The 14,714-nt window shown below is 49.2% G+C and overlaps 2 protein-coding genes across 3 annotated transcripts in view; one reads left to right on the top strand and one right to left on the bottom strand.

Moving 5' to 3' along the window:
- The window catches only part of LOC147095880 (guanine nucleotide-binding protein-like 1), a 176,426-nt gene that overhangs the window by 128,499 nt on the left and 33,213 nt on the right, over positions 1–14,714 (bottom strand). The window lies entirely within an intron of this gene.
- Positions 1,304–13,267, top strand: LOC147095881 (zinc-binding protein A33-like). Of its 2 annotated transcripts, XM_085974883.1 has the most exons (7): positions 1,304–1,932; positions 2,023–2,118; positions 4,453–4,686; positions 7,422–7,444; positions 7,544–7,659; positions 9,286–9,467; positions 12,768–13,267. In XM_085974883.1, the coding sequence occupies exons 1-7, from the start codon at positions 1,525–1,527 to the stop codon at positions 13,134–13,136; spliced, it is 1,428 nt and encodes a 475-aa protein (XP_085831009.1). In that variant the 5' UTR covers positions 1,304–1,524; the 3' UTR covers positions 13,137–13,267. The 2 variants fall into 2 exon arrangements, with proteins under 2 accessions (XP_085831009.1, XP_085831008.1); XM_085974882.1 differs by lacking the exon at positions 9,286–9,467 and having other exon boundaries at positions 1,467–1,932; positions 12,586–13,267.

Raw genomic sequence — 14,714 nt, 5'->3', positions numbered from 1 at the left:
CTGAAGGTAAGCATGCAGGTGCAGCAGGCGGTTAAGGAGGCAAATGGTATGTTGGCCTTCGTAGCAAGAGGATTTGAGTACAGGAACAAGGATGTCTTGCTGCAGTTGTACAGGGCTTTGGTGAGACCACATCTTGAGTATTGTGTTTTGGTCGCCTTATGTGAGGAAGGATATTCTTGCCATGGAAGGAGTGCAGCGAAGATTCACCAGGCTGATACCTGGGATGGCAGGAATGACGTATGAGGAGAGATTGGGTCGATTGGGCTTGTACTTGCTGGAGTTTAGAAGAATGAGAGGGTATCTCATTGAAACTTATAAAATTCGAACAGGACTAGACAGACTGGATGCAGGAAGGATGTTCCCGATGGTCGGGGAGTCCAGAACCAGAGGTCACAGTCTGAGGATAAGGGGTAAGCCATTTAGGACAGAGATGAGGAGGAATTTCTTCACCCAGAGAATGGTCAACCTGTGGAATACTCTTCCACAGAAGGCAGTAGAGGCCAATTCATTAAATATATTCAAGAAGGAGTTGGATATATTTCTTAAGCCTAAAGGGATCAAGGGATATGGGGAGAAAGCAGGGACCGGGTACTGAATTTGGATGATCAGCCATGATCTCATTGAATGGCGGAGCAGGCTCGAGGGGCCGAATGGCCTACTCCTATCTTCTATGTTTCTATGTAACACCAATATCTGCACGGATAACGGTGGCTGCTCAGATCAACATCTGTGTGGATAAAGAGGGGGGCTTTAGGGATTGGATAGTTGGAGGCCTGTACAAGCGCTCCTGTAGCGCGGCCGTGCCCGGGCACCGCCAGCTGCAGTGAGAATTGAGCACAAGAATGTGTTTCCACAGTTAGGAGGCTGCCTTCTTCCCCACACCCGATGCGCCCTCCTCCCCAGGAATTCAGCGAGACTCCGCCCAGTCCGCCCACCTCTCACTTTCAAATTGCCCGGGCCTGAAATATGACCAGAGGTGGCTCCAAACTTCAAATCCGGGCCAACATGTGGAGCAAAATAACGACACATCCCCTCCAAAACCTCATATTAAATCAATAAACTGTTATAAGAAGCATATCAATGTATGAAGGATGGGGTAATTAAATATTTTACAAACCCAGGATAATTATCACAGTTTCTGACATCTTCACATCATCTGCAAAACATTTGGGATCAGATCAATTATTTCTACACCTTTAGAGCGAGTTTCCCGGCTCCAGACAACATTAAACTGAAGCACGGAGTCAGTCGGTTTGTTTAATGCGGCCCTTCACTGCACAGAAAGCAAATGTGCGGTTTTCCCGCAACAAAAGATTTTTCAGGAAAGCTACAAAAATCCTTGGTTGAGAAATATTGTCCAACAGCGACACCTATTGACGGGATCCGGCTGGAGTTTAAAGGAGGAATTTAATTCTCCGAGTATTGCAGCGAATTTGCTCGGGAAATCGCTGAGCCGAAGGTGTTCGGGAGCTCGGTAACATCGAAACTGAAAGCGGGTTGAATCAGGAAGTGCTGAGCGTGAACATGGCTTCCAGGCAGCAGCCCGAGAGTTGGACCGAGGAGGCAACTTGTCCCATTTGTCTTGAATTCTTCACCGATCCGGTTTCACTGGAGTGTGGGCATAACTTCTGCCGCTCCTGTATCACACGGTGTTGGGAAAAGGAGAGAAACTCCTGCCCGGAATGTAGAGAGGAGTTTCCGGAAAGAAACCTCAGGACCAATCGAGCCTTAGCCAGTCTGGCAGAGAAAGCTCGAAAATTAAACCTGGATCCGAAAGAGAAGGAAAATAAACTTCACTGTGAGGAACATCAGGAAGAACTGAAGCTGTTTTGTGAAACTGACAAGAAACTGATCTGTTACACTTGTATCATTGCGCGGGAACACAAATCCCACAACTTCATGCCGATTAAAGAAGCTGTTGAAATCTACAAGGTAAAATGGAGCAGATTTTATCACCTGGTTATTTTATCACTTTTCCACAGTCCAGCCCTTTCATTCTGTGATTTTCTCTCCCAATCCCAGGATCAGCTGAAATCCTCTTTAGAATCTCTCACAGAGAAGAAATCGGCGGTTCTGGAAACGGAACTGAACCAGAAACGGCGGATTTCCGAAGTTAGGGTGAGGTCTCCCCATGCTGATTTTCTGGGATCTCGGTTAGTGTTGTTCCCTCTATCACGGTACATGATTAAATAAACATATGAACAACGAGAGACCGGTAAAGACCCTCTGGTCCATCCAGCCTGTCCCGCACAATTGTGATACTTTGTGTGTCACAATATACACACCCCACCCAAAACCATGTGATCTCCTGGGAGAGGCGAAAAACCAGTTTAAAAACTCAGGTCAATTTGGGGGGAAAAATCTGGGAAATTCCTCTCTGACCCATCTCGGCGATCAAAACAAGTCCAGGCTTTCACTGAGGCTCTGAGTTCCCTGCAGTACCTGCCTTTTGTAAGAGGTGATGTCCACCCCAGCCAGAAAGAGGTCCAGCTCCCATTTGAAGAAATTCAGTGAATCAGCGTCCACCGCACGAGATGGCAGCCTGTTCCAGAGGTGCACGATTCTCTGGGCAAAGAACCACCTCCTGACATCTAACCTAGATCTGGCCTTACATAACTAAAATTGTGAACCCTGGTCCGCCCTAATCTATTTAATTGAAATAATTATCCAAATTAAACATAATTTGCCAGTCATGAGCCCAATCTCCCAACACATCAAGATCAGCCCGATGCCGTTGAGCATCATTTACAGTCCTAACACTTGCACAGATCTCAGTATCTCCTGCAAATTTACAGATCATGCCCCCAACACCTACATCTAGATCATTTATAAAAATAGTGAAGAACAGCGGTCTGAACACCGATCCCTGCAGGACACCACTGGTGACCATTCTCCAAACAGATCCAAATCCATCTATAACTAGTTTTGCCTACATCCTTCCAGCCAGTTCTCCATCCAGCTCAATATATTACCACTAACACCAAAGGCTTCAATCTTGTAGAGAAGCAGCACCTTATAAAAAGCTTTTTGGAAGTCTAAGTAAACAATGCCTACTGGGCTTCGCTCATCCACCATCTTGGTGACTTCTTCAAAATATTTAATCAAATTTATAAGATATCACCTTTTTATGAAGCCATGTTGTGTGTCCCTAATATGTCCCTCTCTATCCATGCAATCATATGTTACATTCTTAGTTATGCCCTCATGCATCTTTCCTATTACTGATGTCAAACTAATGGGCCTGTAGGAATCAACGGATTCCTAACTAAATCACTGAGGTCGAGTCAGTTCAGTAAATCAACCGAATTTAATTAAACAAGTGAACAAAACAAAAACATGCAGGAGCAACAGCAAACAGGTCTATACAGCATCTTGTTCCACGAGGTCTGAACTCAGGACCTCCCACTCTCTGACGTCATGACATCATCACGTTTCCCGCCGTTCGGGGCATCACGTGACCAATGTGATGACGTCATCGCGTTGTTTCAGGGCTTTTACAGAAAGCCTGTTTACACTCAGCAAACGAACATAGATGCTGTAACATTGGTTTAAAGACAGTTATGCGTTTGTACAGGAGTTCATTGGTGGTTTTGCCACAGGCCTATACTTACCCGGTACTGTCTTTCACCCTTTTTAAAGATGGGAACTACATTAGACTCCTTCCAATCTGTGGGAAACATCCCAGAGTGCAGTGAGCTATTAACAATCTGGGCTTGGGGCTGCACAGCACGTGTCCCATCTCCCTGACAGCCTGGCTGCTCTATCTATTTTCAGGTTCTTAATTCTATCTAAAACAATATGTTCATCTATGTTAATATTACTAGGTTTATTGTTAAAATCATTCCATTCTAATAGTCAAGCATCATCTTCCGTTTCCATGACTGATGCATTTAAATACTTATTTAATATCTCCGCCATACCCAGTGAGACCTTTGTAATCTGTCCCTGAACATCCTTCAATGGCCCAATACCGTCTTTGACAATTCTCTGACTCTTCCCATAACTGAAAAAGCTTTCCTCAATACTTCCACAATTGTCTATGATTCTCTTTTCCATTATCCTTCGAGCTGATCTAACAGCAACCTTTGTTTGTTTTAGCTGTTCCTTACACTCAACTCTGTTTAGTTCAGTATTAGATGCCTTCAATTTATAGAAACATTTTTGTTTACATCTTATTTGTCTTTGTAAATCTCCAGTCAGCCGCCATGGCTTTTTCTTGGGACAGTCCCTTCTTTGACTTTGGGTACATATTTCTCTTCCCCATTTTTTATCTTGTTCTTAAACATATTCCAGTTGAATTCTACATCGGTCTCATCACCACCCAGAATTGTCGGCCAATTTATCCGTTCCAAATCGTCTGCCATGTTAGTGAAGTCTGCTCTTCTGAAACCTGGTACTATTTGTAGATCCTCGGTACATTTAGTACAAACCGTATAACATTTCATTTGGTAGGAACAGTCGAGCAGTCTGCAAACCCGCATCACATCCGAGTTCGCTAAAATGCACCAGATTCTCACCGAGAAAGAGCAGTGGTTAATCCGAGATCCCAGGGGAGAAGAGCAGAGGATTGTGGAAACAATGGAGAAAAACCTTCGAGAAATTCAAGAGAATTTAAATTCTATTCAGGAGAAGCTTTCAAAGTTGCAGAAACAGATGGAGCAACAAGACGCGCTGACATTTCTGAAGGTGAGGATTATATTGCGGGTTAGTTGCAGAATAAGCGATGACAATGTTGAAATAAATGCAGCATTTGCTGAAAAATTCGAAACTGATTTAAACCGAGTGTTTTGTCTATTCCGGGGCGGATCTGCTGTTGTGACTGAACTAACCGGCTCCCACACTGTCTGCAGGATCCGGGATCGTGTTACCATGATCTTAATACTTAGGTTGTAATTATTTCTTTGTCCCCAAGAGGTGAATATTCTCCTGGAGCTCACATTACAATCCAGTTCGTTACATTGTGTGTGAGTGTGTGGGTGTGTCTGGTGCGGTGGGTGTGAGAGTCACTGTGTCTCTGAGTGAGACTGGTGTTCAGTTCCAGTTACATTGTGTGAGTGTGTGGGTGTGTCTGGTGCGGTGGGTGTGAGAGTCACTGTGTCTCTGAGTGAGACTGGTGTTCAGTTCCAGTTACATTGTGTGAGTGTGTGGGTGTGTCTGGTGCGGTGGGTGTGAGAGTCACTGTGTCTCTGAGTGAGACTGGTGTTCAGTTCCAGTTACATTGTGTGAGTGTGTGGGTGTGTCTGGTGCGGTGGGTGTGAGAGTCACTGTGTCTCTGAGTGAGACTGGTGTTCAGTTCCAGTTACATTGTGTGAGTGTGTGGGTGTGTCTGGTGCGGTGGGTGTGAGAGTCACTCTGTCTCTGAGTGAGACTGGTGTTCAGTTCCAGTTACATTGTGTGAGTGTGTGGGTGTGTCTGGTGTGGTGGGTGTGAGAGTCACTGTGCCTCTGAGTGAGACTGGTGTTCAGTTCCAGTTACATTGTGTGAGTGTGTGGGTGTGTCTGGTGCGGTGGGTGTGAGAGTCATTGTGTCTCTGAGTGAGACTGGTGTCCAGTTCCAGTTACATTGTGTGAGTGTGTGGGTGTGTCTGGTGCGGTGGGTGTGAGAGTCACTGTGTCTCTGAGTGAGACTGGTGTTCAGTTCCAGTTACATTGTGTGAGTGTGTGGGTGTGTCTGGTGCGGTGGGTGTGAGAGTCACTGTGTCTCTGAGTGAGACTGGTGTTCAGTTCCAGTTACACTGTGTGAGTGTGTGGGTGTGTCTGGTGCGGTGGGTGTGAGAGTCACTGTGTCTCTGAGTGAGACTGGTGTTCAGTTCCAAATACATTGTGTGAGTGTGTGGGTGTGTCTGGTGTGGTGGGTGTGAGAGTCACTGTGTCTCTGAGTGAGACTGGTGTTCAGTTCCAGTTACATTGTGTGAGTGTGTGGGTGTGTCTGGTGCGGTGGGTGTGAGAGTCACTGTGTCTCTGAGTGAGACTGGTGTTCAGTTCCAGTTACATTGTGTGAGTGTGTGGGTGTGTCTGGTGCGGTGGGTGTGAGAGTCACTGTGTCTCTGAGTGAGACTGGTGTTCAGTTCCAGTTACATTGTGTGAGTGTGTGGGTGTGTCTGGTGCGGTGGGTGTGAGAGTCACTCTGTCTCTGAGTGAGACTGGTGTTCAGTTCCAGTTACATTGTGTGAGTGTGTGGGTGTGTCTGGTGTGGTGGGTGTGAGAGTCACTGTGCCTCTGAGTGAGACTGGTGTTCAGTTCCAGTTACATTGTGTGGGTGTGTCTGGTGCGGTGGGTGTGAGAGTCACTGTGTCTCTGAGTGAGACTGGTGTCCAGTTCCAGTTACATTGTGTGAGTGTGTGGGTGTGTCTGGTGCGGTGGGTGTGAGAGTCACTGTGTCTCTGAGTGAGACTGGTGTTCAGTTCCAGTTACATTGTGTGAGTGTGTGGGTGTGTCTGGTGCGGTGGGTGTGAGAGTCACTGTGTCTCTGAGTGAGACTGGTGTTCAGTTCCAGTTACACTGTGTGAGTGTGTGGGTGTGTCTGGTGCGGTGGGTGTGAGAGTCACTGTGTCTCTGAGTGAGACTGGTGTTCAGTTCCAATTACATTGTGTGAGTGTGTGGGTGTGTCTGGTGCGGTGGGTGTGAGAGTCACTGTGTCTCTGAGTGAGACTGGTGTTCAGTTCCAGTTACATTGTGTGAGTGTGTGGGTGTGTCTGGTGCGGTGGGTGTGAGAGTCACTGTGTCTCTGAGTGAGACTGGTGTTCAGTTCCTGTTACACTGTGTGAGTGTGTGGGTGTGTCTGGTGCGGTGGGTGTGAGAGTCACTGTGTCTCTGAGTGAGACTGGTGTTCAGTTCCAGTTACATTGTGTGAGTGTGTGGGTGTGTCTCGTGCGGTGGGTGTGAGAGTCACTGTGTATCTGAGTGAGACTGGTGTTCAGTTCCAGTTACATTGTGTGAGTGTGTGGGTGTGTCTGGTGCGGTGGGTGTGAGAGTCACTGTGTCTCTGAGTGAGACCGGTGTTCAGTTCCAGTTACATTGTGTGAGTGTGTGGGTGTGTCTGGTGCGGTGGGTGTGAGAGTCACTGTGTCTCTGAGTGAGACTGGTGTTCAGTTCCAGTTACATTGTGTGAGTGTGTGGGTGTGTCTGGTGCGGTGGGTGTGAGAGTCACTGTGTCTCTGAGTGAGACTGGTGTTCAGTTCCAGAACCTGACCACACAAATCAGATTTTCCAACTGCATCCTCTTTCTATCGGATGCTTTTAACAATTTTTGGTGAAATTTCTGCTGCCTGGTTTTCAAATACACCCTCTTTCTATCTGTGCGGTCCCGGCAGTGAGAATTCGGAATTATCAGCATCTTGTCACAATGTGGGTGTAATTTCTGCTGTCCGGATATAGACGGTCAGTCTCCGTCAACTCAGATTTGTGTTTTATTGGTTTCAGGAGGAAACGTGTCAGGAGAGGAGGTGTGACACACTGTTTACTGAAACTCCGCACAATTTAGTAAAATAACTCAGCAAAGAGTTTATGGTCACTTTATAACATCAACTGTTTAATATTTACAGGACTGGTGAGGACTATTATAAACCATCATTAGCAGATGGCAAGCTGTCAATCGGAAAGTTCAACAGCCCTTTACAGTACACAGCGTGGAGAGAAATGATAGATGCCATTAACCCCGGTAAAACACTTATATTCCTTTTCCTGATTTATCAATCAAGATGAGAGGAGCCGAAACCAGCTCCCAGACCCCAGATTAAATGATCACTGATATCTGTGTCTAGTCTGCAGGTCAGGACCTTGGCCAATATTTTACAGTCAGCATTAAGGAGTGTGTCTGGTGACCATGTGGGGATAACCTTACTTTTCTTATGTATTGACATGATTGTGATGAATTTCAGAGTATCTGGTTCAGTGTCTCCAGTACAGGGTGCAGGAGGTTCAGTCAGAGGGGAGAAAGCTCCGGGATTGTGGCCTTGTGAAACTTGGTAGGGTGGGCGTCAGTTGGTGTGGTTTTGCCAGATTGGAGCTCAGTGTCTGAGATCAGGGCCCAGAGTGACCGTGTGCAATAGATCAGTCAAGCATCTTCCACCTTTTTAGGGTATATGTGAGATGAGCTTCGCCTAGAGGTAGGCAGGAACTCTGAGTCATGCAGGAGGGAAGGTGTGAGGCTCCGAGGACTGAGTGGAGTTTAATTGGTGCAAGTCCTGTTTCCCTCCTATCACAGCAGGTTAGACGGGATGCTTCAGGGAGGAGTAGCCGATCCTGGCATGTGTCTTGTGTCGGTTCAACTAGAAGGTGAATTCCTTCTCTTTGGGGTGTGGGCCCCCCATACATCCTGTGGGCCCAGGACACCACTTTGATCTCGGATTGCTCCGACTGCTTGTCCCCGTGTCCAGTGTCCGCTGGGAGCTTGTCCTGTTTGGAGTGAAGAGCACAGTCTGGGTCTCCACTCCTGGTTCCTGTGCTGTCCATAGGTGGGGCGAGTGTGAGGAATGCTGATGCGGGGACTCCTCATTCGGGACACTGAACTGAAGCATCACTTTGGGTTGTCCCATTAATTAATTTTCATTCGGATGGAGCGGCCTCCTTCTCCAGGAATGTGTGTCTCCAGAGTAATGGGGAGGTTGCTGGTGATTAGTGTGACTGTCCTCTGCTCTTGGCTGAGGAGAAGGCGGCCAGCATTTGTCCCACCCACTCACTCATAAACCTGGTGTGTTCTGAGGGCGATGAGGAGGGTCTCCTGTAGAAATGCCGCTTCCACCTGTCCTGTTATGTCGATCAGTTTAGTTTTGTCTGATTGTGTGTTGGAGTCTATTGAGATTTATGGATATCATGATGTCGGTTTTTTATAAAGTTAGTTTCCCTCCTCCTCTGGGTTCTCACTTCCCCTCTGCAGCAGTTCCCATTCTTTGCTTCTTTTGCCCTTTTCCCTTCCCTTCTCTCTTTCCTTTCGGTGTCTGTACCTTTCCCGCTCTTCTGTTTGGAAGCCCCGCCGTAGCCTCTGGCGCCGATTCCTTGTGTGTTTCTGAAGGTCCCTGGGTCACTCTGCAGCCGCTGAGAACAGCAGGGGACCGGGGGGGCCGCAGAGTTCCTGGTCGGATCGCAGTGGGCAGCAGAAGTCAGAGCGACCCCAGGAGCGTAAATCCCCGGGTCAGAGCAGATTCCAATAACAGAACCTGGAGCTCTTTAAAAACACCGCAGTTCCCGGGAATCCCCCGAATGGCCACTTTAAAAAGGGAAAGTGTTTGAATAAATCACAGCAACAAACTAAACCGCTTACTGTGTTATTGTAACTTTCCCCCAGCTCCAGCCTCTCTGACTCTGGATCTGAACACAACCCATCCCCGGCTCATCGTGTCTGAGGACCGGACCAGTGTGAGAGACGGAGACAAACAGCAGGAGCTCCCTGACACCCCGGAGAGGTTTGATTCCTGGCTCTATGTCCTGGGATCGGAGGGATTCACATCAGGGAGACACTACTGGGAGGTGGAGGTGGGGAACAAGACACAGTGGGTGATGTGCCTCAATAATTCCGAGACTCGAAGTTAGCAGAACAAAACAAGGCTTTTATTAACTTAGAACGTAACACGTAAGAGAGAGAGATGTCTTCCTTCTGGAGACTGAGGCCAGACTGAGTTAGCTTACAAACGGGGCCAGGTATGGGCGGAGCCCTACACACAGCACATTCCAGCACATTCCAGTGTACAATACAGCACATTCCAGTACACAATACAATGAGGTCTGGGGGAAGGGAAATGACACTGAAACCGATCTCAGTCACAGGCAGTGATGAATGGAAATATTTCATCACATTCACCCCTTCTATAGATTTAGTCTGTTCGGGGGTTTGATAGTCCTCTGCGACCGACGTGGCTGTTGCGGTGCCGCGGGTGTCGGCTGGGTGTCCCCGGTAGCCTCCTGGGTCTCTGCCGGGGGTGCCGCCAGGGTTGTTGAAGGGGTAGTTGGTGGGGGTGCCGTTGGTCGGTGTTCTTCCGGGGGTGATGAAAGAGTAGTGGGTGGGTAAAAGTTGCTGTGATCGTCGTTGCCGCTATTGCCGTGGTTGTTGTCGATGCCGGCTAGGGCGACGTCTTTTATGGACACGGTGTCCTCCCTTCCGTCAGCGTGCCGGACATATGCGTATTGGGGGTTGGCGTGGAGTAGGTGTACTGGCTCCACGAGAGGGTCCGTCTTGTGGCCCCTCACATGCCTTCGCACGAGTACCAGACCTGGGGTGGAGAGCCATGACGGCATGGATACGCCTGAGGTGGATTTCCGGGGAAAGACAAACATTCGTTCATGAGGCGTGGTATTAGTGGCCGTACACAATAGCGACCGTATCGAATGGAGCACATCCGAGAGGACTTCCTGCCAGCGGGAGATAGGGAGGCCCTTGGTCCTTAGAGCTAGAGTGACTGCTTTCCATACTGTCCCGTTCTCTCGCTCCACTTGGCCGTTACCCCGGGGGTTGTAGCTGGTGGTACGGCTTGTGGCGATCCCCCTGGACAGCAGGTACTGGCGTAGCTCTTCACTCATGAAGGACGCCCCCCTATCCGTATGGATGTAGCTCGGCATACCGAACAGGCAGAACAGGCTGTTGAGGCATTTAATGACCGTGGCGCTGGTCATGTCTGGGCAGGGGAAGGCGAATGGGAACCGGGAGTATTCGTCCACAATGTTCAGGAAGTAAACATTGCGGTCGACGGACGGGAGGGGGCCCTTGAAATCTAAGCTGAGCCGCTCAAAGGGCTGTGTAGCTTTGATTAAGTGGGCTCTATCTGGGCGGTAGAACCGAGGCTTGCACTCAGTGCAAGTGCGGCAGTTCCTGGTCAGGGACCGAACTTCCTCAATCGAGTAGGGTAAGTTACGGGACTTTATGAAGTGGAACAGCCGCGTTGACCCTGGGTGGCAGAGGTCGTTGTGGAGGGTCTGTAGCCGATCCCCGGTGGCGCTGGCACACATCCCTCATGAGAGGGCGTCAGGGGATTCGTTAAGGGCCCCTGGCCGGTAAATGATGTCGTACTCGAAGGTGGAGAGCTCGATCCGCCACCTAAGAATCTTATCATTTTTAATCTTTCCCCTCTGTTTATTATTGAACATAAACGCTACCGACCGCTGGTCGGTAAGTAGGATGAAGCGTTTGCCGGCTAGGTAGTGGCGCCAGTGGCGCACTGCCTCCACGATGGCTTGGGCCTCCTTTTCCACGGAGGAGTGTCTGATCTCGGGCCCTTGGAGGGTCCTCGAGAAGAAAGCTACGGGCTGCCCCGCCTGGTTGAGGGTGGCCGCCAAGGCGAAGTCAGATGCATCACTTTCCACTTGAAATGGAGTGTTCTCGTCCACTGCCTGTAGCGTGGCCCACTCAATATCCTGCTTAATGCTTTTGAAGGCGGCGTGGGCCTCAGCAGAGAGCGGGAAAGAGGATGCTTTCAAGAGGGGGCGGGCTTTGTCGGAGTAGTTGGGGACCCATTGGGAATAATAAGAAAATAACCCCAGGCACCTTTTCAGGGCTTTGGGAGTGTTGGGCAGGGGCAGCTCCCGTAGGGGGCGCAATCGGTCGGGGTCTGGTCCGATTTCCCCATTCTCCACCACGCTGCCTAGTATGCAGAGGCGCGTGGTGTTGTAAACGCACTTGTCCTCGTTGTAGGTGAGGTTGAGTTTTTGTGCGGTTTTCAGGAACCTCTCGAAGTTCGAGTCGTGATCCTGCTGGTTGTGACCGCAGATGGTGACGTTGTCGAGGTAGGGGAAGGTTGCCTGCAAGTGGTGGTCATCGACCATGCGGTCCATCTCCCTCTGGAAGACCGAGACCCCATTCGTCACCCCAAAGGGGACTCTGAGGAATTGGTAGAGGCGTCCGTTCGCCTCGAAGGCGGTGTACGGGCGGTCCTCTGGTCTGATGGGGAGCTGGTGGTACGCTGACTTGAGGTCGATGGTGGAGAACACCCGGTATTGGGCGATTTGGTTCACCATTTCTGATATGCGGGGTAGCGGGTAGGCGTCTAGTAGGGTGTACCTGTTGATCGTTTGACTATAGTCGATCACCATCCGTTTCTTCTCGCTACCCCTTACCACCACCACTTGGGCGCGCCACGGGCTATTGCTGCATTCAATAATGCGCTCTTTCAGGAGCCTGTCTACCTCGGTCGCGATAAACCGCCTGTCCTCCCAGCTGTACCTCCTGCTTTTGGTCGCTATTGGCCGGCAGTTAGGGGTAAGGTTCGCGAATAGCGAAGGCGGCTTTACCTTCAGGGTAGCCAGACCGCACACTATGAGGGTCGGCTGGGACCCACCGTACTTGAGCGTGATGCTTTGGTGGTTGCACTGGAAATCCAGGCCCAAGATCACGCTCGCACATAGGTTCTTCATGATTAATACTTTAAAATTATCATATACAGTTCCGTTAACGCACAATTGTACCGTGCAGTAACCCAGAATGGTCGATGTCTGGGTTTTGTCAGCCATAGAGATGGTACCCTGAGTAGGGACCACCTTTAGGGAGAGTTGTTGTGCCAGTTCTGGGTGGATAAAGCTCTCCGTGCTTCCACTGTCAATTAAGCATTTAACCCGGCAGCCGTTTACCTCGATGTCCACCATTGTAACTTTCCCCCAGCTCCAGCCTCTCTGACTCTGGATCTGAACACAGCCCATCCCTGGCTCATCCTGTCTGAGGACCAGACCAGTGTGAGACTCGGAGACAAACAGCAGGAGCTCCATGACACCCCGGAGCGGTTTGATTCCTATCATTGTGTCCTGGGATCAGAGGGATTCACATCAGGGAGACACTACTGGGAGGTGGAGGTGGGGAACAAGATACGGTGGGGTCTGGGAGTGGCCCAAGAGTCTGTCAACAGGAAAGGGGGATTCACACCGACACCTGAGATCGGATACTGGATTGTGGGGCTGCTGCCCGGAAGTGGCTATGTTGCCGGCACCTGCCCCTCTGATACCCATCTCAGCCCGAGTGGGGATCCCCGGAAGATCAGGGTGTTCATGGACTATGAGGGCGGGCAGGTGTCATTTTACAATGCGGACAACATGTCCCATCTCCACACCTTCACCCACACTTTCACTGAGAGACTCTTTCCCTTCTTCAGTCCGGGACTGAGTGACGGTGGGAAAAACTCCGCCCCGCTGACTATCTGCAGGGTGAAAGGTCACTAACAGCTCCATCCCATAATTTCACACCGCCTACCTGCCTCCTGCCAGCTGCAAACTGATGGGCGTCGGTCTCAGTCACAGGTGGTGCGGATGGTCCCAATGTCACCTGAGGTCAGGGCGGCTACAACCGAGTGACAATGTCTTGTTGGTGATATTTGTTTGTTTAGTCGGTGCAGTGGAACAAACTCGTGGCAACTGCTCCAGAGACTCCTGTAAAATTTAATTAAAAAAACTAAAACATCGAGAATCATCGGGGCCCAGAGACAGAGAGAATTTAAACATGGGCAGAAATACACCAAGGGAACCACAGACTCAAGATGGGAAGAAAAGGTAAAGAGGGGCAGGAGAGAGGAACTAGGGTGAGATAGAACACCAGTGGGAAGTATATGACAAAGAGGACCATCCGAGACACGGCAAATTAAATAATATCCGAGGGAAGGAAAAAGTAAAAGGGAACCCTAGATAATTAGTAAAATCAAAAAGAGGCAATGGGTTTTAAAATCAGTTAAACTAAAGAAGGAAAAGATTTGCATTTATATAGCGCCTTTCATGCCCTCAGGACGTCCCAAAGCACTTTACTGCCATTGAAGCCGTTCTGAAGTGTAGTCGCTGTTGTAATGTAGGAAAGGGGGCAATGGGAGAAATATAAGAAAGGGAAACTGCCGAGAGAAGGTTGATGAAGATACACACCATGAGATGTGTTTGTTGTGGGATGGTCACAAATGAGGGAGCCCAGATACAATAGAGGGACGAAGAGATGTGAAAACTGTGTGTTAATCAGTAACCTTACAGTAAGACTTATGGCCTTAGAGAGCAAGGAACATGAACTTACAATGTAGAGTAATAAGGAGCTGAGAGCACAGCAGAGTGAGCTGGTAATGGAGTGAACTGGGGATAGAGTGAGGACATGGACAATGGGAATTTGGTGGGAGTGGGAATTCGGTGTAGAGGGGGTTGGGTCTGTTAAGTACATTAACCAAGGGACAAAATGTTATTTTTTAACTCAATATTAAAACTTTGAAGTTGCACAGGAAAGGATTATTTTGTACATTGTGGAAATGTGAGATTTTGCCTCCCAGCCCCAGATTCAGAAGAGTTTAAACTGCAAGCTGCTCAGTGCACTCAAGGTTGTAATCATCAGCCTTATTAAGCAACGAGCCATGCATGAAAATATTGGGGAGGGAGAAGCTTTGATAAATGAGGCACTAGAGGAGACCATACTGGGGGTCAGAGTGGTAGGGGAGACCCCAGTACCTAGAGGAGGAGGGGGGGGCCTCTGTTACAAAGGGGGCCAGAAATCATGGTCGGGTAGAAGAAAGTTAATGGAGGAATTTCAAGTCTGTTATTTCCTGAAATACTACCCGTGCCACGTGCTAGTGAGGAGACGGAGGGTAAGTAGGCAGACCAACCTGGGCTTTGGTGTAAGGAATCAGTGTTTCCGTTCCTCAAACAGTGGGACACACAGAATCATAGACAGAGGAGGTCAGTCGACCCATCGTGCCTGTGCCGGCTCTTTGGTAGATGTAAAGTCCGCGCCTCAATAATACACGGACTTCGGGAGAACAGTTTAACAGGTACTTT

The sequence above is a fragment of the Somniosus microcephalus genome, unplaced genomic scaffold (assembly GCF_052327205.1).
Source record: "Somniosus microcephalus isolate GS21.2 unplaced genomic scaffold, FLI_Smic_1.0 unresolved_chr1, whole genome shotgun sequence".
NCBI lineage: Eukaryota > Metazoa > Chordata > Chondrichthyes > Squaliformes > Somniosidae > Somniosus > Somniosus microcephalus.
This window is presented reverse-complemented; position numbering and strand designations above follow the sequence as displayed.

Bases quoted from the DNA above. Each gene is read 5' to 3' on its own strand.
- LOC147095881 (XM_085974883.1), top strand. From the start codon at position 1,525: ATGGCTTCCAGGCAGCAGCCCGAGAGTTGGACCGAGGAGGCAACTTGT. The intron at 2,119-4,452 runs GTGAGGTCTCCC...TTCATTTGGTAG, and splicing joins GGCGGATTTCCGAAGTTAGG to GAACAGTCGAGCAGTCTGCA. The intron at 9,468-12,767 runs GTGGAGGTGGGG...CACTACTGGGAG, and splicing joins CAGGGAGACACTACTGGGAG to GTGGAGGTGGGGAACAAGAT.